This window comes from Podarcis filfolensis (genome assembly GCF_964270895.1).
Source record: "Podarcis filfolensis genome assembly, chromosome: 6".
Lineage (NCBI taxonomy): Eukaryota > Metazoa > Chordata > Lepidosauria > Squamata > Lacertidae > Podarcis > Podarcis filfolensis.
Genome location: NC_139609.1, coordinates 91,320,697 through 91,344,367, shown reverse-complemented (window position 1 = coordinate 91,344,367; position 23,671 = coordinate 91,320,697). Strand labels below are relative to the sequence as shown.

Sequence of the window (23,671 nt, the reverse complement as noted above, 5' to 3'; positions counted from 1 at the left end):
AGCTGTGATCAGCCGTGTGTGCCTTAGTGGCTTGCCACACTGAGTAGGTAAGAGATTGTTCCCCTCCTTGCTGCAAACACACTCCTCTGTTGTCTCCCGAGACAGGAGGATGCCAACAACAACTGGGAAAAATTTCATACTTATGCTATCCCAGTGAGCCTTGGGTTCAGATTTCTATGGAGCTTCTTGTGATCTGACGTTTTTCATCTAAAGAAAGCAGGAGGCTGCTGTGCTCTAGGGGAACAAGCTCCTTCTTCTAAGCTGCAGCAGGAGATCCCACTTGTCCAGATCCACAAACTGGCGCCTGCAGAAAATGGTGCTGTATGCAATGCTACCCTTCAGGATCCCAGCCAGCCAGCCATGCTCTCTAACAAGATGCGCCTTGGCCCATTCTCTTTGTTGTTGTTTAGTCCTTTAGTCGTGTCCGACTCTTCATCACCCCATGGACCAGAGCACGCCAGGCACTCCTGTCTTCCACTGCCTCCCACAGTTTGGTCAAACTCATGCTGGTAGCTTCGAGAACACTGTCCAACCATCTCATCCTCTGTCGTCCCCTTCTCCTTGTGCCCTCCATATTTCCCAACATCAGGGTCTTTTCCAGGGAGTCTTCTCTTCTCATGAGGTGGCCAAAGTCTTGGAGCCTCAGCTTCAGGATCTGTCCTTCCAGTGAGCACTCAGGGCTGATTTCCTTCAGAATGGATATGTTTGATCTTCTTGCAGTCCATGGGACTCTCAAGAGTCTCCTCCAGCACCATAATTTCCTTTTGGAAATTAGGTTTCCTTTTTTGTTACTCAAAAGGCAGTCAGTATCCTGTAGCCAGTGAGCTACTACTCAGTCCTGATGACAGGCACGAGCCAGCAGTAAATCACATGAAGTAAGTGAACTCTGATGTGTAGGTGGGCTCCCACAGTGATAACAGCAAGAACCTTTATTGAACTACATAACTGGGAAACAGGGGCAAAGCAACTGCTTATATTCATTCCTGAAAGCCTGGGCCACGCCCACTCCCAACGTGATTGGCTGTCTCAACTTCCAAGCTGCGAATCACAACTCAGTGTTCAACGGCCAATGGTAGAGGCCCAAATCCTGAAATGTTCTGTGATTGAATCAGAACACAGATCCTCAGAGTCCTTAGCCCAGACTCAAGCTCAGGCAAACACAGGCCACTGAATACATAACAAACTCTTTTGGATCTGCACAAGAGTGCCAGGCCTAATGAGCACAGCAACTCTTCTTTGCTAGGTCCTAACCCATGGGTAGGCAAACTAAGGCCCGGGGGCTGGATCTTGCCCAATTGCCTTCTAAATCTGGCCCGCGGATGGTCCAGGAATCAGCATGTTTTTACATGAGTAGAATGTGGGCTTTTATTTAAAATGCATCTCTGGGTTATTTGTGGGGCATAGGAATTTGTTCATTTCCCTTCCCCAAATATAGTCTGGCCCCCCACAAGGTTTGAGGGACCAGCCCCCTGCTGAAAAAGTTTGCTGACCCCTGTGACTTAACCCCTAGGAAGCAGCTGCAGAGACTGAAGGTTCCTGCCTCCGCACAGCTGCCTAAGTCCCCTCTTTCTCTGGGGGTTTTCACAAGCAATCTGAGACGGCACCTGTGTGATGCTAATTTCTCCTTTGCCCTCTTCATGCCTCTCCTGGTCCTGGGAGACCAGCGTGGAGGGGAGCTTGTTGCAGCAGGAGGGGGAGACACCTGTGACTCTTCAATAGCTGGACTCCTGTCTGCCTCTCTTGGCCTCCCTTCTCTCCTGCTTCTGCTTCTGGGCTCTCTCTGCCACAGACTCTCCCAGCTCACTAAGCCCTGTTGCCTCTTCAGCTTCTGACACCACCTCCTCCCAATCTTCTCCCTCTGATGACTCATTGTCATCCACCACCAGTGACCAGGCTCTGAACCTTCTTCTTCCCTCCCACCATCCTTCTGCATCCAACCAGTCCCTGACACCTGATTGGGCTATTTCCTCTGTCCCTTCATTTTCCCCTCCCCCTCCCCATTATTTTGCTATTATACTTTGCTCCCCTGGAGAAGAGGGGACCTAGGGGCAAGACCTAGCAAGGAAAAGTTGCTGTGCTCAATAGACCTGGCACTCTTGAGCAGATCCTATTTTTTCTTTCGCCTGCACCTTGAAAAGCAGTTTTATTTTTAAAATTATACTTATCGGTCTTTTGCACAGCAAATGCTTGTGTTACACCCTCCGCTGCCTTTTCAGCTCCCCAAGCAGCCTCCTCTTTAAGTCTTGAGACAACCTATTTCGTATCAAGTTTATCTTTAGTCTCCAGTGCATGTATCAAAGAACTGTAAGTTTCAGGCAGACTTGACGGAATTAAAATTACTTTGTCCTCTTCTACAAATTTCTTGCCTATAGTATTTAAATGATCCATCAACTCTGTCAATAGACTTAGATGCTTTTCTAAATATCTGATGGTATAAATAGAAATTATTATTATTATTATTATTATTATTATTATTATTATTATTAAAATTAAACAGCTTTCTTAATAAATTCAGTCTCTCATTCAGAGTGTTTTCTCTCATACAACACTTTCAGATCTTGCCAAAACTCGCTGGCAGTCTTAACATCTCTCATGTGTAAGTCATTGTCACTCACATAAGCTGAAATTTCTGCCCTCACCTTTCCGTCCTGCTCTTCACACTTTACTTTTTCTGCCTCTTCCGCTGGTGCAGATTTTTCAATTGTTCCCCACAAATCCTTTTTCACCAGTTCCTTCTCCATTCAAAATTTCCATAAAGGATAGTTACTTGAAGTGAGAACAGGCACAGCAGGTTCTAGGGCTTTCAGAACTTTTATATACCTCTCTCTCTCTCTCTCTCTCTCTCTCTCTCTCTCTCTCTCTCTCTCTGCCAGACTGGGCCCATAACCAACTGCTGGGAGATGATTGACAAAATCAATCCTCCTAGCAAATTGGGAATATCCCGTCACTCTCTCAAGTTTAGGATATTCCACCGTTTTTCAGCAGAGTTTCTTTTCGCTTTCAGAAAAATAAGTGGCTCACGTAAATGTAAACTAAGCTTTAATAATAAAGAAAACTGCAATGAAATAACATGATGAGAGAAACTAAATACAGCAACATGAGGCAAGTCTGAGGCAAGAAACAAGAAGAAAGAGTTATTGGGTTGTCGTTTTCATTTTGATTATATATTTTGTGGTTTTATATTTTGATTTTGTTCTGTGAACCGCCCTGAGACCTCCGGGTATAGGGCGTGGTATATAAATTCAATTAATAATAATAATAATAATAATAATAATAATAATAGAGAGGCATTCTTAATGGAACTCACACTGAAGGGTGGGGCTGATTCCAGAGCACCAGATACCAAGCACTCTACGATTCAAACAAGGCCCCGGTGTTTTTCTTACAGCTCTGCTTTGCCTTCCGCTATGGCTTCTGTCACTGTGGTCAGCTTGGGTGGACCCAAGACATTTTGTAGCTTGAGGCAGAGGACAAGATGGTGCCTCCCTTCCCGGTACTGAATCCAGCCACACTGGCAGTTCAACACTGGCAATGGGGAAGCATTCTCCACTGCCCTTGAATGAACCAGGCAGGCAGAAAGGCTTAAAGGGAAGCTCTGTGGTACACACAGCTCAGTGCTGCTGCCCGCCTCCCCACATTTGCCGCCTGAGGCAGCTGCCTCATCTTGTGTAATGGTAGGGCCGGCCCTGCCAGACATCAGGTACAGCTGACACACTGACCTCGGATTGGCAAAGGTACTTTCATCAATATTATTAGGGCTCCATGCTTGAATTGAAGCACACGTACAGCCTTCCCTGACTTGTGGTAGAAAATGTGTTTGTTTTGTTTATTGCATTTATGTCCTCCCCCCCCCAAAGGAGCTTAAGGTGGCAGACATGGTTTCCACTCTTTGCATTCAGTCCCTACAACCACCCTGTGAGGTTGGTTAGGCTGAAAGGCAGTGACTTGCCCGAGGTCCCCTAAGGAGGTTCATGGCTAAATGGGAATTTGAACTCTGGTCTCCAAGATCCTAGCCCAAGACTCTAACCCATGCACAGGAAAACTCAGCCCTCCAGATGTTTTGGGACTACAACTCCCATCATCCCTGACCACTGGTCCTGTTAGTTAGGGATGATGAGAGTTGTAGTCCCCAAACAACTGGACGGCTGACTTTCCCTATGCCTGCTCTAACCACTGCACCATCCTGGCCCCTCATATGCATTAGAGCAGGCATAGGCAAACTCCGGCCCTCCAGATGTTTGGGACTACAACTCCCATCATCCCTGACCACTGGTCCTGATAGCTAGGGATGATGAGAGTTGTAGTCCCCAAACAACTGGACGGCTGACTTTCCCTATGCCTGCTCTAACCACTGCACCATCCTGGCCCCACATGTATGTTAGAGCAGGCATAGGCAAACTCCGGCCCTCCAGATGTTTTGGGACTACAACTCCCATCATCCCTGACCACTGGTTCTGTTAGCAAGGGATGATGGGAATTGTAGTCCCAAACATCTGGAGGGCCAGAGTTTGCCTATGCCTGCGTTAGAGCACCTCTATGAGCCTGAGAGCCCACGACTGGGCCGGTTACCTCAAAAATTCCCATTGCCACCTAAAACATGGCATATCATGTTTTATAACAGCATGGGGAAAAAATCCAAGCAGATAAACTGCAGTGAAATAGGATACAGGGCGTAACCGCATTGGCCATTTGATGAATTTCACCCACTCCCACTGCAAACGATTCCATCCTAAACAAACCACATGCGCTGAATTTGGCTCCCGCAAGTTGAATCTGTGCCGTCTCCTAATAAAATAAATATTTCAACACTTATCCCAAATTTGTAACACTACCCCCACCAGAAATTAAGTCGAAATGCCTGGTAGATTGCATTGGCTTATGTCCTGGAGTGCCTGATTAAGCAGCGTTATAAAGGGATTATTGTCTTGTCGTCTTGTGTTTAGCCAGGATATGCAAGCTGTGTGAAATTGCTGGCTGAAACAAGTTCAACATCCTATCGCTGTTCAAATGGGTGACTTCCAGAATGACTCAAGGCTGAGATTTATTGCTCCTTCTTACCAGGTTTTGCAGAAGCTGGAACTATCTGTCTGACAAAAGGGGGCTGCCTGAGAGAGGTTCTCACACACCTTTCGTTGCCCAACTACAGCACAACAGCCCTGCAGCGCTACCAGTGGGTCTTACTCTCCGGTAGTCGCTGCCACCACCCTCCCATTTACTCCTGCAGTATCAGATGGGAAGAAACCTGGGATGCACTAAAGCAATCACTTTTTAAAAGGTTCAGCTGGCACCTTTGTGGTTTACTTAGAGTGTAGCAGCAGCCCACGCTCTCTCTGAGTCTCTCCCAGACCTCAGGAGAGCATGCTGGTCACTTATAGCTTCAATTCTGAACTCCCAGTAGCCCTGGATGTCGAGCGAATAGGCATGTGGGGATTCTTAAACCCTGAAGCTTAAGCAAACACATGCACTCCAGCGGTCAGGTTAAAGAACTTTGTTAGGACTCAAAGGTAGAGGGGAAACAGGCAACAAAGGTCCATATTGTTAAAGCTATGGTTTTCCCAGTAGTGATGTATGGAAGTGAGAGCTGGACAATAAAGAAGACTGATTGCCGAAGAATTGATGCTTTTGAATTATGGTGTTGGAGGAGACTCTTGAGAGCCCCATGGACTGCAAGAAGATCAAACCTATCCATCCTTAAGGAAATCAGCCCTGAATGCTCACTGGAAGGACAGATCCTGAAGCGGGGCTCCAATACTTTGGCCACCTCATGAGAAGAGAAGACTCCCTGGAAAGATGTTGGGAAAGATGGAGGGCACAAGGAGAAGGGGACGACAGAGGACGAGATGGTTGGATAGTGTTCTCGAAGCTACCAGCGTGAGTTTGACCAAACTGCGGGTGGCAGTGGAAGACAGGAGTGCCTGGCGTGCTCTGATCCATGGGGTCACAAAGAGTTGGACATGACTAAACAACAAATAACAACAACCACTTCGGACATTTTTGGGGAGGTGGACTGCGATCTTAGGGATAAGTGCAATGGAGCAGTTCTGTTCTGTAAACGTTCCAGGATTCCAACATCAGGGCCAGTTCTGCCCTGCTTTAATTCCAACTGGAAATTCGGATACTGGGATGTGTCGGGTGGGATAACTCTCCCACAGTGGTGAAACTATGCAAATCTTGGTCTCTCTTAGTTGGCGCCTTGCTTCGAACCACTTAATGGAACTGGTTTAAATTAATGCAGCAATGCAACCCTGCCCTAAATCAGCAAAGAGCAACCCTCCATATTGCGAGTTGTTGTTCCAGTGGGCAATCTATGTTTTGGGCACGACTCACTTTGCTGTTGGTTGCAGAAATGGATCAACAGCCACAGGCAGCCCTTTTTAACAGTTGGGCTGGTAGAAAGCTCATGTCCGTCACCAGGAATGAGAAGATGTCTGCCTGAAGGAACCATCCTGAAGGGACCACCAGCCTCTCTCTGCTTTTATTTCTGTTTTGCAATTTTGAATGTCAACAGCTTCAAGGTGCGAGAGCATCCATCTCCCAGGAAGAAGACAGACCGAACCTAATATGGAACAGTGTTTATTTTATTAAATGGCAGTGCTGACCAAACATATTTTGGAGACGGAGTGGCAAACAGCCCCCTCTTGCTTAATTACTCTTTTGACCTCTTGGAGCTGGAGAGAGATGCTGGGGTGGAAGTTCAGAGCCCCCAAGGTATGTTTCCCTGACAACCGTTGCTGGAAATGAAGGAGGGGAAGGGAAAAAAGAGAGATTTCATAAACTCAAGCAAGTATTGGGCAAGGAAACTGTGACCTTAGGCTCTGCTGGGTGGCTTTTGAGCCGGGGATGGTTATGGAAATGATGGAGTTGGGGGGAAAGCACTAGACTTTGCCAAGTTTAAACTGGCAAGTGTGGGTCCCATGTACACAACAACAACCGAGAAATAGCGACTGGCCTAAGGTCATGGGACGAGCTCCGTGGCCAAGAGGCGATTTGAACCCTGGTCACTCAGGGGCTAGCCCAACACTCTCACAACCAAACCACACTGGATTGCACTGTTAATTTCCCCTCCCTCCAACGCACACCCTCATTTTGACACTTTTAAATGGATTTCTGAATAGTGTTATCATTCCACAGGCAACAGCACATTTTCTGGCATTTTCCCTGCTCTTGCTGAGTTGGCACAGATAACCTAACGTCCCTGGCTATAATTCACAGTTAGGCTGTACTGCTCTCTCCTTAAGCCTCCCTGCCCCCCCTGCCCCCCAGCATGCAATGCATAAAATGAAGTGTGGGAGAGTGACTAATTAGTGCTAAGTGATCCAGGGAGATGCCTTATGCTGGAGTAAGGAATTGCACGCATCTCAGTTGTGACGTTGTGTCGAGCTTTGTTTCGGAACGCTGGTGAAAGTAAACCCCTTTATTTATTTATCTTTTTTTAAAAAAAGAAAAATGCAACTTGGCTCCCACGTAATTTGTCAAGCCACTGTTAAATCTTGGCACCTGAACCCCGCAAGCCGCTAGGACTCTGAGTAGTTGCATTTAGGGACGACTTGTCTCAGCATCCTCTCTCTTTCAAGAGAGCCGATAAAAGTTATTGATAGATCATCACTGGCCAGGGGAGCAAAGGTCTTTAAATCAACCTCCCCCAACCTGGTGCTCTCCAAATGTTTTGGACGACAACTCCCATTAGTGTGTGGGTAGGCAAACTAAGGCCCAGGGGCCGGATCTGGCCCAATCGCCTTCTAAATCCAGCCCACGGATGGTCAGGGAATTAGCGTGTTTTTACATGAGTAGAATGTGTCCTTTTATTTAAAATGCATCTCTGGGTTATTTGTGGGGCCTGCCTGGTATTTTTACATGAGCAGAATGTGTGCCTTTATTTAAAATGCATTTCTGGGTTATTTGGGGGGCATAGGAATTCGTTCATTTTTTTCCTCCAAAATATAGTCCAGCCAAGGTCTGAGGGACAGTGGACTGGCCCACTGCTGAAAAAGTTTGCTGACCTCTGTATGGGCTGATAGGAAGCTACTGCCTGGCTTAGGGAATGAGGCGCAGAGCTCACGCTGTCAGGACCTCGCTCCCCCCAATCGCCCTCGCAAGCTGCCGTCTCTGGCCCTAACTTCCCCCCTACAAAAAATTTCACCGCACGCCACTGGCGACTGGTTTGCCCTCACTGGGCACCGAGCTGAACGGGTGCCATAACAATGACTTAGAACACAAGGCAAGAGGCAGGGGGCACCAATTTTGGGCGTTCCACAGGATGCCTCTGAAATTTGAAATCCCAAATTCCGCCACTGATTGTAGCTTCCAACTGAGCGATTTCCCCCTTCATCTTGGCCCTCCCAGCTACAGTCCCTATTTGAGCTGGGACTTCTGCTTTGGCTCCCATGCCCCTGTGTGTTATTATGACACAGTCCCTGGGTGCCCCCAGGACACTCCTTTTCGGCAGGAGGCGGTCAAGCGCAAGCTGTAAATTTAGGTTTGTGCCGTTAAAAGTGGATTAAAGCTCTGTTGCAACAAATCCACCTTTTAAAAAGCAACAACAGGCTTTTTGTTGTTAGGGGAATGATGGGGAAATGCGCTGAGGATTAACGGGAAGGTGTAAGGAAATTAGAAAAGCCCTGATGGATGAGAAGAAAGGCAGATCTTGTTCAGCATTCTGTTTTCACACTGACCAACCAGATGCAAGCAGGACTTGAGTACAATAGTAACTCTTCCCTCCTGTGGTTTCCAGTACTGTGGTACCTCAGAGGTCGAACGGAATCCATTTTGGAAGTCCGTTTGACTTCCAAAACATTTGGAAATCAAGGTGCGGCTTCCGATTGGCTGCAGGAAGCTCCTTCAGCCAATTGGAAGCTGCCTCGGACGTTCAGGTTCCAAAGAACACTTGCAAACCGGAACACTCACTTCCAGGTTTGTGGCGTTTGAGAGCCAAAACGTTCGACTCGCAAGGCGTTTGGGATCCAAGGTACAACTGTAACTTGTATTCAGATGCCTACAGTATCCCTTTCAAGACTGGAGACGTATAAAAACCCCCACAAAGGATGAATGCTCAATAATCAGGTCATCTGAATGAACCCTATGACTAAGATCAAGAAGGAAACAGATCCGTTCTTATAGTCCTCCTATCTCTTGAAAAACCAACAAGTTTGGGCCAGTTTTGACGCTGAGTTTGCTTAGCTGATCCTGTTGAGCTGTCTTGAGTACACAACTCATTTGAGTCATTCTGTTTGTTATTGCCTGTGGACCTTGGATGGTCTCTTTTCTTCTTTTTTTTCAAGCCAGATGGTTGCTCTTCCCTGCCACTCCCCCGCATCCCTGTTGCTAATTAATATAGTTGGAGCATTAAGCACTTTAGCAGATTTGTCCCCTTTGCACTAACATCCACCGCAGGCCTCAAGGATCACTTGCAAAGGATTATCCAGGCTGGGTGTGTTTCCATGCATCGGTGACGTTGCTGTGCAAATATGGAATCTGGAAGGGAGTTTGGGAAACTGTGCCAGATTCTCCTATAGATATTTCTGCACTCACGTTCCAGATGTCTCTGAAGATGCACATCTGTCTCGTTCCTCTCCGCTTTCTGAAGTTTCCTTTCCTGACAGTGCAAGGAGAATTACGGTCAGAGCGGTCGCAGGGAGGGAAAGGTAATAGATTGTGTTTGGGGGCCACACAGTCTTTTGCCTGAGAAATAAATGCCCCGTCCCAAACACATCGTACCATTAACTTAGGAACAGTAATGGTCACTTTATGGTCATGGCGGCAAAACTAAGTAGACCAGCCCCCTCCCTCTGTTCTCCTCACTTGCCTAAAACATCTGAGTATTAAAAAAAATGACATTTCCCACCAGAAGCTACCAAACTCTGGCTGCCCAGAGCAGCAATCTTGCCTGGACAGACAGCTCTCTGACTGTGATGGTCTGGGACTAGGGCTCAGACTCAGAACCAGAGGAGTCTCAGTCTGCACTGGATCCTTTGCCTCAGGCATCACCTGAACCAAGTCTGGGGCCTGATCCTGAAGAGTCCCAGTCTGCACAGGTTCCCCTGCAACGAACACCAGCTGGGCCGAGTCAGGGGCCTGAGCCTGCCCTGGCTCCAGATGCGGGGATTCCCTCATTGCCTCCAGCTGGGCCATCACTTACAGCTGCTCCACTACTGGTTGGGTCAGGGGAGGCTGAGGCGGCTTCTGGGTCTAGTAACCCACCGACGTCTCACGAGCTGCAGAGACTAAGGTCTGAGAGAAGGAGAGAGCTGAATACTCGCAGGAGGAGTGCTCGCCTTCAGGAGAAACAGGGAGGTGAGTTGCCGGGGGATCAGGACTGGCCATTACCCCGACAAAGATAAAAGGCTGTCGGACCCCGCCCCAGGTTGCGGGAGCAACATTGCTGTATGCCAGATCTTGCACTTGTCCTTGCCTGGTTTCCTGCTTCGTGTCCTGTCTTGGCCCTGTCGTACTGACTCCTAGCGGAACCTTCAGATTCTGGTCCGGTCCTGGACCGCGTTTCACGGGTTACCCCTGGGCCCAGCACAGTGACAGAGTAGAGTTAATCTCTCCCTCCCCAAGGCAGGTTAAGTCTTTCTTCCCCAGCTATGACACCCCTTCTCTGCATACACTCTTCCTCTTCTGGTGATACATTTAGACTGGGGTGGGGGGAACTCTGGGGAAGAAGAGTCAAATTATGCCCTACCTCTCTGCACCTGCGTTTTATGTGAAGGCTCACATTTAAATGCATGCTGTTATAATTTGATAACTGCTAGTAATGTGTTGGTTCATCTAACGAGTCGCTGACGCCCCACAATTTCCGCTTTTTTCAACGAATGCAAAAATCAGCCAAGTAATCTCATACCTTCACTGCTGAAAATGTGGATATACTGTATTTTTTGCTCTATAAGACTCACTTTTTCCCTCCTAAAAAGTAAGGGGAAATGTGTGTGTGTCTTATGGAGCGAATGCAGGCTGCGCAGCTATCCCAGAAGCCAGAACAGCAAGAGGGATCGCTGCATTCGCTGCGCAGCGATCCCTCTTGCTGTTCTGGCTTCTGAGATGCAGAATATTTTTTTTCTTGTTTTCCTCCTCCCAAAACTAGGTGCGTCCTGTGGCCTGGTGCGTCTTATAGAGCGAAAAATACGGTACTTGTAACAGTGGCCAGGTTGCTTATCGGAGCAAGACGGTTTGAGCATATTGCACAGGTCCTGGTCCAACTGCACTGGCTACCAATTAGTTTCAGGGCCCAATTCAAAGTGCTGGTTTTGACCTATAAAGCCTTAAATGGCTCAGGACCGCAATACCTCAAGGACCGCCTCTTTTCATATGAACCTACCTGGACCCTGAGATCATCTTCTGAAGCCCTCCTTCGTGTTCCTCCTCCTCGAGAGGTCCGTAGTGTGGCAACACGAGAACGGGGCCTTCTCTGCAGTGGCTCCCTGTCTGTGGAATGCTCTCCCCAGGGAAGTTCACCTGGCACCTTCATTATAAACCTTTAGGCACCAGGCAAAAACGTTCCTTTGGTTGATCCAATTTATATCCTATACCCTTTAAAAAAGTTGTTTTTGTGGGGAGGGGAGCTACTGGGTTGTTGCATTTATTTTTATTATGTATTTTGTGATTTTATATCTTGATTTTATTCTGTGAACTGCCCTGAGACCCCCCCTGGTATAGGGCGGTATATAAATTCGATGAATAAATAAAAATAATAAATAAATAACACACCTAACTTCACGCCAGGGATCTAGGGTTGCCAGGTCAGGAGCATCCCAGACTCTGAGATTTCAGGGCACAGACCTGAGACCCAGCCCCTGGTGATGTCAAGGGAGGAGAGCCCTGGTAATGTCATGGCCATGGGTCCTGGAGACGGAGGTTAAGTGGGAGAAAGGGGCAGATTCCCCAGAGTGTCTGTTCTATAAGTTACAGCCATTTCCTGCTGGGATGAAAAAATGAGCAAAAAAAATGAGCCAGTTCCTGCTGGGATGAAAAAATGGGCAAAAAAAATGAGAGGCACAAATACAAGATGGGTGACACCTGGCTTGAGAGCAGTACATGTGAAAAGGATCTAGGAGTCTTGGTTGACCACAAACTTGACATGAGCCAACAGTGTGACGCGGCAGCTAAAAAAGCCAGTGCAATTCTGGGCTGCATCAATAGGAGTATAGCATCTAGATCAAGGGAAGTAATAGTGCCACTGTATTCTGCTCTGGTCAGACCTCACCTGGAGTACTGTGTCCAGTTCTGGGCACCACAGTTCAAGAAGGACACTGACAAACTGGAACGTGTCCAGAGGAGGGCAACCAGAATGGTCAAAGGCCTGGAAACGATGCCTTATGAGGAACGGCTAAGGGAGCTGGGCATGTTTAGCCTGGAGAAGAGGAGGTTAAGGGGTGATATGATAGCCATGTTCAAATATATAAAAGGATGTCACATAGAGGAGGGAGAAAGGTTGTTTTCTGCTGCTCCAGAGAAGCGGACACGGAGCAATGGATCCAAACTACAAGAAAGAAGATTCCACCTAAACATTAGGAAGAACTTCCTGACAGTAAGAGCTGTTCGACAGTGGAATTTGCTGCCAAGGAGTGTGGTGGAGTCTCCTTCTTTGGAGGTCTTTAAGCAGAGGCTTGACAACCATATGTCAGGAGTGCTCTGATGGTGTTTCCTGCTTGGCAGGGGGTTGGACTCGATGGCCCTTGTGGTCTCTTCCAACTCTATGATTCTATGATTCTATGAAGCTTGCAAGTTCCTCTCAGTGTTATCGCTGCTGCTGCCTTTGTTTTTGTTGTTATTATGACAATAAAAGACCCTCTGATCCATCTGGAGAGTCAAGCCCAGCACCTGCCACCAGGAAGGGACCAGGCAAACCGGGAGACTTCAGGTCAGACCTGGAGGTCTGGCAACAGCTACATGAATCAGTACTGAGCCTTCACTCCATCTGCATAATCACAATCATTGTGACAGACTCTGCTCCGCTCTGCCTGCTGCTTTCATTTAGCTTATCAGAGCCTGATCTGCATTCATTTAATCACAAAGAGCATGTATATGGAGGTAGGATTTTTCCTCCTATTACGGATATGCAGCTAGAAATAACGACCTCAATAATAATAATAATAATATTGTTTTCCCCCCAGCCACTCTGGGCAGCTTCCAGCAAAACATAAAAAATAATAAAATGTCAGACATTAAAAACTTCTCTGCACAGGGCTGCCTTCAGATGTTTTCTAAAGGTTATGTAATTCTTTTATCTCCCTGACATCTGATGGGAGGGCGTTCCACAGGGAGGGGGCCACTGCCGAGAAGCCTGATTGAATTACAGTAGGTTACAGGAACAGGTCAAAACCTACATTGGTGTTAGGACCTGAGAGTTCAGGGTTCAAATCCCCATTCAGATAAAGAAGTTCACTGGCTGAGCTTCGCCTCTGGATGCCGGACCAGATGGGCCAATGGTCTGATCCACCAGGGCTTTAAAAATGCCTCTCTGAAATAAATCTGAGAAATAAATGATATTAGAGCGAGGTCCCAGTAACCAAGGACAGTCGCAGTATTTGCAATCTGATGAACTAATAACTTTGCATCTCCTAAATCAGGGGTCAGCAAACTTTTTCAGCAGGGGGCCGGTCCACTGTCCCTCAGACCTTGCCTGGACTATATTTTGGAGAGAGAAAATGAACGAATTCCTATGCCCCACAAAGAACCCAGAGATGCATTTTAAATGAAAGCACACATTCTACTTGTGTAAAAACACCAGGCAGGCCCCACAAATAACCCAGAGATGCATTTTAAATGAAAGCACACATTCTACTTGTTATGTACTGAGTTGAATAGGATCCAAACTGCAGCAGTCTGATTGGTCCTAGAACAATAGGATTCAGAATGCAGCAGTCTGATTGGTCCTAGAACAATGCAGCAGTATGATTGGTTGGCAGGAACCACCCAATCATGCTCCAGATAGAAGTGAATCCACAACCTGATTGGCTTACAGTAGAATTCCGGAATTAGCCAATCATGTGCAGCCCATTGTGTAAATAATGTATATAAAGCAGATACTTTGAGGGGACTTTGATTCATTCCTCCTCACCACTATGAGCTGAATAAAGAGCATGAAATCACTTTGCGACTCTGAGTATATTTCACTACTCATGTAAAAACACCAGGCAGGCCCCACAAATAACCCAGAGATGCATTTTAAATAAAAGGACACATTCTACTCATGTAAAAACACGCTGATTCCCGGACCGTCTGCAGGCCGGATTGAGAAGGCGATTGGGCCGGATCCGGCCCCGGGGCCTTAGTCTGCCTACCCATGTGCTAAACCTCTCAGACCTCTGTATGCCAATTTATACCAGCCAGCAGGTGCAGACTTTGGTCTTTCAAATTTCAGTGGAGCCCTGTGTGGGCCCAAAATTTGGTACCTCCTGCTTCTTGTATTCCGTTCTGTGCTTGCACTACGTCATAGCCAGCATAGGCACTTGTTCCCTAGCCCTTGCCAAGATCAAATCCTGGCATCACAAGCTGCGATGCTGACAAAATGAGTAATTGCATATCAGTGCAAGGCAAACCATCTAAGGAATGGCTACATGGCAGAAACAGAAGGGAACTGGTTGGCTGAGTTTGGCAGGTACTGGGCAGTAGTCAGGTGAACCTAAGAAGAGCACTGCTGGGATCAGACCAGGGCAAAGGTAAAGGACCGCTGGATGGTTAAGTGCAGTCACAGGTAACTATGGGGTTACAGCGCTCATGGGAATTGGAGTCCAACTGCATCTGGAGGGCACCAGGTTGGGGAAGGATGGCAGGGCCACTGGGCATTCTTCTTGCTAGAGCTCAGAGCAGTAGGTTCATCTTACCTTCTTATGCACTCATCTCAGCCCACCTACATGTTAATGTCAGTGACAGGCACTCTCTCCTGCCCACCTCTGATAGCAGTTAGATAGTTGAGTTCTAGGACAGCGCCTTCTTTGTCATGGCCCCATGTCTCTGGAAAGCCTTTCGTCTTGGGTCTGGCAGGCCTTGTCATTATTACAGATGGAGGAAGGATCCACCGTACCAAAAGGGGTTCACCTGATCTGATCTGAGTAAAGGTAAAAGGTAAGGTAAAGGACCCCTAGATTGTTAAGTCCAGTCAAAGGCGACTATGGGGTGCAGCGCTCATCTCACTTCAGGCCGAGGGAGTCGGTGTTTGTCTGCAGACAGCTTTCCAAGTCATGTGGCTAGCATAACTAAACTGCTTCTGGCACAACAGGACACCGTGACAGAAGCCAGAGCGCATGGAAACGCCGTTTTCATTCCCACCACAGCAGTACCTATTTATCTACTTGTACTGGTGTGCTTTCGAACTGCTGGGTTGGCAGGAGCAGGGACAGAGCAACGAGAGCTCACTCCATTGTGGGGATTCGAACTGCCGATCTTCCAATCGGGCAGCCTAAGAGGCTCAGTGATTTTAGACCACAGCACCACCCGTATCCCTATGATCACACCAACAGTCCATTTAGTTCAGCATCCTGCTTCCTGCAGTGGCCAATCAGGCATCTCCAAGGATATCATAGGCGGGGCTTTGGAGGCAGGAAGCTCCCAAATGAGCAGACTATCTCAGGACTTGGGAGGTTTCCTAATAGCCAAGTGGCTTCCCCTGGCAACCTGCAGCAAAATCCTCATCCCTTCATGCATGCTTTAAAAGTATGGAGCTGTGGTGTTCAATTAGTTAAATTTGATCCATCAGTTAAGAAGTTGCCACCGATTAAACAGACAGCAGACTCTCTCTTTTTTCCATGCAATTAAAAAATGCAATTAAAAATTGCAGATGGCAAGATGTCTAAAGAGGCCTACCTCCCTTTCTCTCATGTAGGAGGGCATGAATGCCTTCGATGACGGCTACGACGAAACATAAAGAAATAAAGAAAGCCTCTGGCTTCAGAAGCATTGTTTTAGTGCATGCAAATTTATGCACATTTAATTGACAGATTAATTAAGTAAAACTCTGCCAAATAATTGATTAAGAAAAAATTCAATCAGGTTTCCGTCTTGTTTAATAGGAGTTGTTCTTTTAGAGGAGCATATGCTCTGATGTTTCTTGTGAGCTAGATAATGATTTGGTTGGGTTGCCCTCCCAGCGCACAAGGACAACGACACTTACTGGAAAGTAAGGAAAAGATCTTCATTCTGGGTGAGAGCAGTACAGGCACAATGGCAAGCAGAAGGGGCAGAAGTCAAGATTCCATGGCACATGAACAAGGCAAAATACTCAGAACCAAATGGAAGCTATGGAAGTGTGCGGTGGCAGATTTCCTCATTGATGGCCCAGCGCTGCCGGGCTGCCCAGTCCACCAGGGGGCACAACACTTGCCCCATCCCGGCCATCAGCAACCTGCGCTATGCCACTGGGGAGAACACAAGCCTTGTGACTACTAGTTTTTGATAGCCTTTTATTCCGTGAATCTGTCAGATCCTCTTTTAAAGCCATCTAAGTTGATGGCCACCAGTCCCTTTTGTAAGAATGTTTAACTACATTCTGTGTGGAATCTAGATATACAGTGGTGCCTCAGGTTACATACGCTTCAGGTTACATACGCTTCAGGTTACAGACTCCACTAACCCAGAAATAGTGCTTCAGGTTAAGAACTTTGCTTCAGGATGAGAACAGAAATCGTGCTCCGGTGGCGTGGCGGCAGCAGGAGGCCCCATTAGCTAAAGTGGTGCTTCAGGTTAAGAACAGTTTCAGGTTAAGAACGGACCTCCGGAACGAATTAAGTACTTAATCCGAGGTACCACTGTAGTTGCTGCTTTGGATCATGACACTCTTTGGTCCTAGTGATTGCAGGCAGGAAGCAAAGTCAAGCTCACTTCTCGCAAAATCCAGAAGGCATGGGTTATCTCTCTGTAACATACACCACTGAAGGGTTTCCTTGCTAAATAGGTAAACTAATATATGGACGGGCTGGTGCTTTATCTACATTTCTGGGCTCAAAGTAACAAACAAAGCCAATTAAATGCCCGATTGGATAAACTGATTGCGGTCACGTGTCCTCCAGCCAGCCAGCCAGAATCCGGGACTCCTAAATGTCGCCGCCATTTGTGCTTTGATCCTTCTAATGAAAGATTAAGGGCTTAACACATTGCCGCTGGCTCTGATGATGCAGAGAAAATTGATTTTGAAATGAATAATAACCTTCCAGTGCCACTTTCCCAGGTATGGGACTTGTTCATTCAGTAGCTCGCGTGCTTCCTGCAAGATTGCTGATGGTACCTGTCTGGCTGTTTAATTAAATTGGCTCCCTCGGAGTTGAAGAATGCGGCTTTCAAAGCTGTCAAAAAAGAAGAGCGAGAATGATTGTTAGCTGTATCCCGCAAAGACGAGAGAAGAGGCAGTGGGCATGATCCCCAGAGTTCTCCTGCATGAGTCCATCAAACAGAAGGGGTGGGTGATACTCAGACAAATCACATGGAAATTAACGGACATGGGTAACTAAGGTACATTGGGTTGAATTCAACATGGCATTCTTCCATTTGTTCCATCTGTGCAAACATCTCTTTACTCTGAATACCGCTGCTGTTCCTGGCTTATAAGGGCCTCTTATCTAGGCATCACGTTGCCTCTTTGTGTGTGTGTAGTGTGTAGTCAATCCCATTTCTTTTGCAGCAACCTCCCCGCCCAAATCCACCCGGATGCAAAGCACCCTCAAATATTTGCAGGTTCGAAATACTGCAGAATGAATGCATGTACGGGCAATGCACTCCACAGGGAATTGGAACTTGTTCATACTGCCCTGCTGAATTTATTGTGAGCATAAAAAATTTTTTAGTTTCTTTGGTACACAGTCGGTCTTGGTGTATGGTGAACTTTCAGTGGATATGGAGGAAAGGTTCTCATCCAGAGGTCCTTCCTATGAAGCATTCTTCCTGAGCTGCTGGCAGAAAACTTAGAGCAATCATTCTAATTTGCTTGCATAGAGCCTATTCGACATCGCCCGATGTTGCTGCAATCTTGCACTTTCAAGTACATTTCCCCATCTCTTTCCTTACCAAAAAAAAGCTCTGCTTCTTTGTTGCACAAGAGTGCCCAAATCCACTTCAATCGTGCAACCTAAATTTGCTGCGTACGATTGTATCGTTTGCACTAAACTGTGGCAGTCCAGAGATTGCCACCAACAGGGGAACGATTCCATTTTTTGAAAAACAAGCATTTTCAAAGCAAGCCTCCAATTTGCAATTGTTCATCACAGGATTGTAGAAATTGTAGATTTGGAAAAGACCCAAAGGGTCATCCAGTCCAAGCCCCTTGCAGTGCAGAAATCACAGCCTCCTTCTCTTTCTTTTCCAGCTTGCTGCCTTAGAGAGACAAGTGTTTGATTTCCTGGGATACCAATGGGCTCCAATTCTTGCCAATTTCCTCCACATAATCATTGTCATCCTTGGCCTGTTTGGTACAATCCAGTACAGGCCACGCTACATCGTGGTGGTAAGTAGCAAAGTTCTGTTTGGGTGTTTTTTTTTAAGATTCCTAAAGATGAATTTAAGACTAGCTCTTAAAAACCAGGGGGTGGTATTTAATGGAATATTGGAACTAGCACAAGGATCAGGTCTAGTGCAATGTGATTTCCCCACTCTCCTCTCCCTGTGTGAGCTTCATGCCATCTCCAAATCTTTGAAAATATATGGATGCCTGTGACCCATGTATATGGGGTAAATAATAAAAGAATCAGCTGAATGCCTGGATTCAAAAAGCAGGACTAAACATACACTCCAGCAAGAGAGAGCTACAGCAGCAGAGTTTAAACTCACAAAGTCAAGCAACACAGTGAAGCGTTAGGAATGTAGGCTGTTAAGCCTTTTGTACATCCTGTTTAGTTGCATATAGCACTTTCCCCATTTTCTATTCCTCTCACAATGAACAGATCACACTGTTAAGTAAGTTTAAAATGCTTTACTTACTAAATGTAAAGGTCTGGTTCATGCATTATTCCATGTAGCAGCAAGGAAAGCACAGGTAGATAACCCTTGGGTGCAAAATACAGCTTATAGTTTCAAACATGCGGTCTGAACTTGGAGCAAGTTTAGGCACACCCATCCTGGTAGGTTACCTGGTGCTGAGAAAGTGAGGGAAAGGAAATAGAAGCAGCTTCACTTCCTCCCTTACAGACCTAGCTTCCTAAGTGACCTAGCTGTGTCTAGGAAGAGCACTCTCTGATCTTAACACTTTCATGCACTAACTAGCAGCAGCTTAGCTGGGGTGGGGGGAGTGGAGCGCACTGGGCACCACTTACCCAGGGGTCAGCACTTACATTGGGGCCTGCAGCACACCCGGGCCATGCGTCTCTCCTGAGAGTGACACAGTGGCTTGGGCACCTGCAGGCACTGCACTGCCCTGCAGCTGAGGGGGAGGTGGCAGGCAGACTCCATGCAGACTCCACCCAGAGTGCCTTGCCCTGCGGGCATGGAGCACACACGCAGGGTGTAGCTACCACCCCAGATGCCTGAGCAGTTAGCTACACCGCTGCTAACTAGCACTCATGTTTGACTGCAATCTCCCACAAAATGTGCTCTGGAGGGTTGGGGGAAACCCCAGAACAGATTTAGGAGAAGGAGACGGGGGGAGTGTTCTGTTGCACAAGAAGAAATCCTTGCACTGATGGAACTTTGTCCTCAGCGCTACCTTGAATACATCCCAGGGTTCAGCTCCCAGGTCCCTATTTGCCATTAAACTACTACTTGGTTAATTGGGTGATAAATTCATTTTATCATATGTCCTGAGGACCGAAGGGCAGCATTCCACAGTGCTGCCAGCAGCGGGGAGCAGGGGGAGAATGAAGGGAAGAAAGAAACTTATTTCTCCCCCATTCACCACTGTCAATGCATGTACAGAGGGAGCGAGAACAGTTTGGGTGAGCTGCAATGGGTGGGTTGGCAAGGTTAAGGTTAGTGGTGAGTTCGGAGAGGGGGAAGCGAGGTGCTGAAGTGTAAAGGTATGGAGGATGGTGAGGGGTGGGGTGGGGTTGGAGGGGGAAGTGAGCAGGCATGTCATCCTGCAGTGTACACACACACACACACACACACACACACGTGCAGTAGGTTTCTGTGTCACACTGACCTAGATAGTAGTGCACATAGTTCTCTTCATGGGCCCATAACCGGTTTGGATCTTTCCTAGATACAGTGCGCATATGCGTCACAAGACTTTGGCCGCTGGCTGACAGCGGGGCAGCTCCGATTATCAACATGTCTGCCCTTTCACTTGCTGCTTCCAACAGAGTGTGCATAATTTATTTTAATCAGGCTGCTTCACTTTATTACACAGCCTTTTGGATATAAATTAAATTACTGCGCTGTTAATGGGACGAGCAGCCACTGCCCTAATTGCCAGTTTGAAGCGCGCTGCCCTGTGCAAATGTCTTTCATTAAGGTGACCAATCGTGCCTCACCAATGCTGGCTTTTGCATTCTGTGATGGAAGGCTGGCCCTTTGGTGCCGTTGCTCAGCTCCAAATAGCTGCGGGGCTAAATGTTCCTGACTTGGTGGGTCAGAGCCAGGCAGGAAGTTCTCCTTGCCCACCCAAATGAAAGGCATCTCCCCCCCCCCCTGGTTCTCTGAGGTGCTCTGTTTCATTTTGGTGGAGTTGGAAACCTCCTTTCTGGAATGGGTCCATGCTATTTACTGTCTCTGAAGCCTCAGGTGCTCCTCGTGGTTTCTGGAAATCTATATCAAGGAGGCTTTTCTGCCTGACAGATTATTTGTATATTTTTAAAACCATCTCTCCACCACCCGTCTCCCAACCAAGCCTGGGTTTATCACTGCCAGTTATTGAAGAGAGAGATTCCTCATTGACCGGCATCATTGCTCAAGTGATAAAGTCCACCGTCAATGATCTTGGCAAGCGAGGATTGCCAGTCAATCTATTGCCGCAAGGCTACAAACAAGCACAGAGTTTATCTCTGGACACAATGAACACATCGGTTGCATCACCCTCTGGTCTATAGCTGAAGGACAGGCTGCGATGGATCACCATCAGTATGGGAGCAGGAAGAAGGAGGTCACTATAGTGACCTGATTTGGAATCCAGGGGATTCCACATGTACACTAGGGATGTCAGAAAATTCTGGCGGAAACAGAAACGGGGGCAGAAATTGCCAGCGTTTCTTGACTTGTCCCAAGTCCAGAATGGAAATCAGTCCAGTAAATATGATCAGTATTCACTGCTGCTGTTACTTTCAGACCTCAAATGATATGTAATTGATTATATCCCCCCCCACACACATATTTGCACTGTGCTTCTTTTGTTTTGAAATGGATGGGTTAGAATAACATAATGACATGGCCACTCTAATTAAGAGCTCCTCTCACACCGACTGCTGTGAACTGCCCTTTGCAACAGCACCCGGGGGGGGGGGTCATTGTTGCTACCCAATGCTTAGTCTTTGTTCTTAGTTGAAATCCATCAGGCCACCAGAAGCACAGAGGGCTCTGACTTTGTTGCTGTTCAGATCATGGCGTTGAATGTTCTGCATCTGCAACGCCAGCTTTGGAGAGCTTGTGCTCGTTTTGCTTTTTTCCTCTTCTGCAACTTTGACTTCTTTCTCTTTCTCCACCCAGTATGCCATCTGGACAGCCATCTGGGTCACTTGGAACATCTTCATCATCTGCTTTTATTTGGAGGTTGGCGGACTTTCGAAGGTGAGCAAGACGGGCGTCCGAACGCAGCCAGAAACTGTCCAAGGAAAGGAAGGGACAGAGAAATGCCAAGAGGATTGAGAAGAGGGTGTGGGATGGAGACACACAAACACACGAACAGAGGGGAGGGGAGGGGAGCATTCACATCAAAGTGTGGCCCGAGAGGGCCTTGTTGGACAAAACGCCGCCTGCACACTTTCAGATTAAGGGTAGAATGAAAAGGGGAGGGCCAGAGGGGATTAGATTACTCTTCCATAAACTGAATCCAATTCAGTGCTTTAATGCCTCTCCAAAAAAGGCTATCAATCATTGCAGGCTCCTAGCACGATTTGGGTGGAAAATTAATTTCCTCAACTCTTTCAATGCAGATATAACGCTCCTATTTGGGTTTCTGTTGCCCTTACATGTCTCTCTACCCCTTTCATTCCCTTTAAGCGCTTGTAAAATCCCAGATTTGGAGGGGAACGTCCCGGTTGCACTTAGAATATGCGTTATTCCATCCTGCACACTCCAAGGGCTTAGATTTGTGGCAAATTTGGGCTCAAGGCCTATGCGAGTTTTCGCTTGTGGTTCCTGCCTTTCTGTGCTGTTGCTTGACATGAGTGAAATGTGTTGTGTTTGGGGCAATGGCCTCAACAGCATGGAGCTGAGCCAAGGCTACCACAGTACCCTGGAGAGCTCCAGAGTGCTGTGCTGGAGACTCAGATGTTGTTTCAGCAGCAGTCGTCTTCGGACTAAGCTTATCTAGGAGGAGCAGCTCTATCTGATGATGATAAGAATTTACTGTTTAAGAACCTACCAGTATTGGAAAGCAGCTAATAGCTAAATTCTAGAGGCATGGTGGGATAGCCCCAGCCACTCTGGGTGACGTCCGACACATATTAAAGCATAATAAAACATCAAACATTAATAATAACAATCTGATCCAATATGAGAAGTCACAATAACTTTAAAATAAACAACTTATATCAAATAAAGCAATGTTCAATAATTCATTAGAATCTAATAGTAAACACTAAAATTAAACATCAGCCAATATTTTTTTAACAGTTCACACTTATCTATAATCAATAAAAAATAATGGCAAGTCTCCCTGCATAAAATGTGGTATGTTCCTGTTGTACATTTAAGTAGTCTCCATGTAGATTTGCACATCTAAAGGCACATGCCTTAGAAACTCTTTTGGGGACAAGCAGAAAGAGAATATTTGGCAATGTCTTTGAGGAGATGCACTCAGATACTTGCAGGCTCGTCTCCACAATATTGACCTTACCTGTGGAGGAGTGACAGGCATGGAAAAGAAATCTGTATAATACTGATGCCGCTGTCATGGCTTCCTCCAAAGAACCCTGGGAATTGTAGTTCATTGAGGGTGCTTATGAGCCTCGGAAGGGGAAAAGTCTGACGAAGAAGGTTTGCATCTGGTGCCAACCTGGTGCCCCCCAGATGCCATGCTGGCTGGGGGCTGGTGCGAGTTTTCGTTTAAACCATCTGGAGGAAGGAGGACCTTGGGGTCAATATGCTTCAATAGGTTTCCCCTTCTTCTTTCTCTCTTTCTTTTTAATGAAATGTGGTGTGCTCCACCTTTCATTCACATGTGAACCAAACAAACCCCACTCACCCACCTGCCGGAACCCTAAAGGTAAAGGGACCCCTGACCATTATTAGGTCCAGTCGTGACCGACTCTGGGGTTGTGGCGCTCATCTCGCTTTATTGGCCGAGGGAGCCGGCGTACAGCTTTTGGGTCATGTGGCCAGCATGACTAAGCCGCTTCTGGCGAACCAGAGCAGCACACAGAAACGCCATTTACCTTCCCACCAGAGCGGTACCTATTTATCTACTTGCACTTGATGTGCTTTCGAACTGCTAGGTTGGCAGGAGCAGGGATCGAGTAATAGGAGCTCACCCCATCGCAGGGATTCGAACCACTGACCTTCTGATTGGCAAGTCCAAGGCTCTGTGGTTTAACCCGCAGCGCCACCCGTGTCCCTGTCGGAACCCTAGTTTGGTCTACATAGGCAGCTGGTGAACTCT

The 23,671-nt window shown here is 47.1% G+C and overlaps 1 protein-coding gene across 3 annotated transcripts in view; it reads left to right on the top strand.

The window, feature by feature from the left end:
- Nucleotides 1-23,671, top strand: part of NKAIN4 (sodium/potassium transporting ATPase interacting 4) — a gene marked incomplete at its 3' end in the record, with an annotated part of 105,621 nt that overhangs the window by 26,598 nt on the left and 55,352 nt on the right. For all 3 annotated transcript variants that reach the window (XM_083619221.1, XM_083619223.1, XM_083619222.1), the window contains exons 2-3: nucleotides 18,293-18,430; nucleotides 21,559-21,639. In XM_083619221.1, the coding sequence (XP_083475347.1) occupies nucleotides 18,293-18,430; nucleotides 21,559-21,639 (219 nt within the window). The remainder of the gene's footprint in view (nucleotides 1-18,292; nucleotides 18,431-21,558; nucleotides 21,640-23,671) is intronic.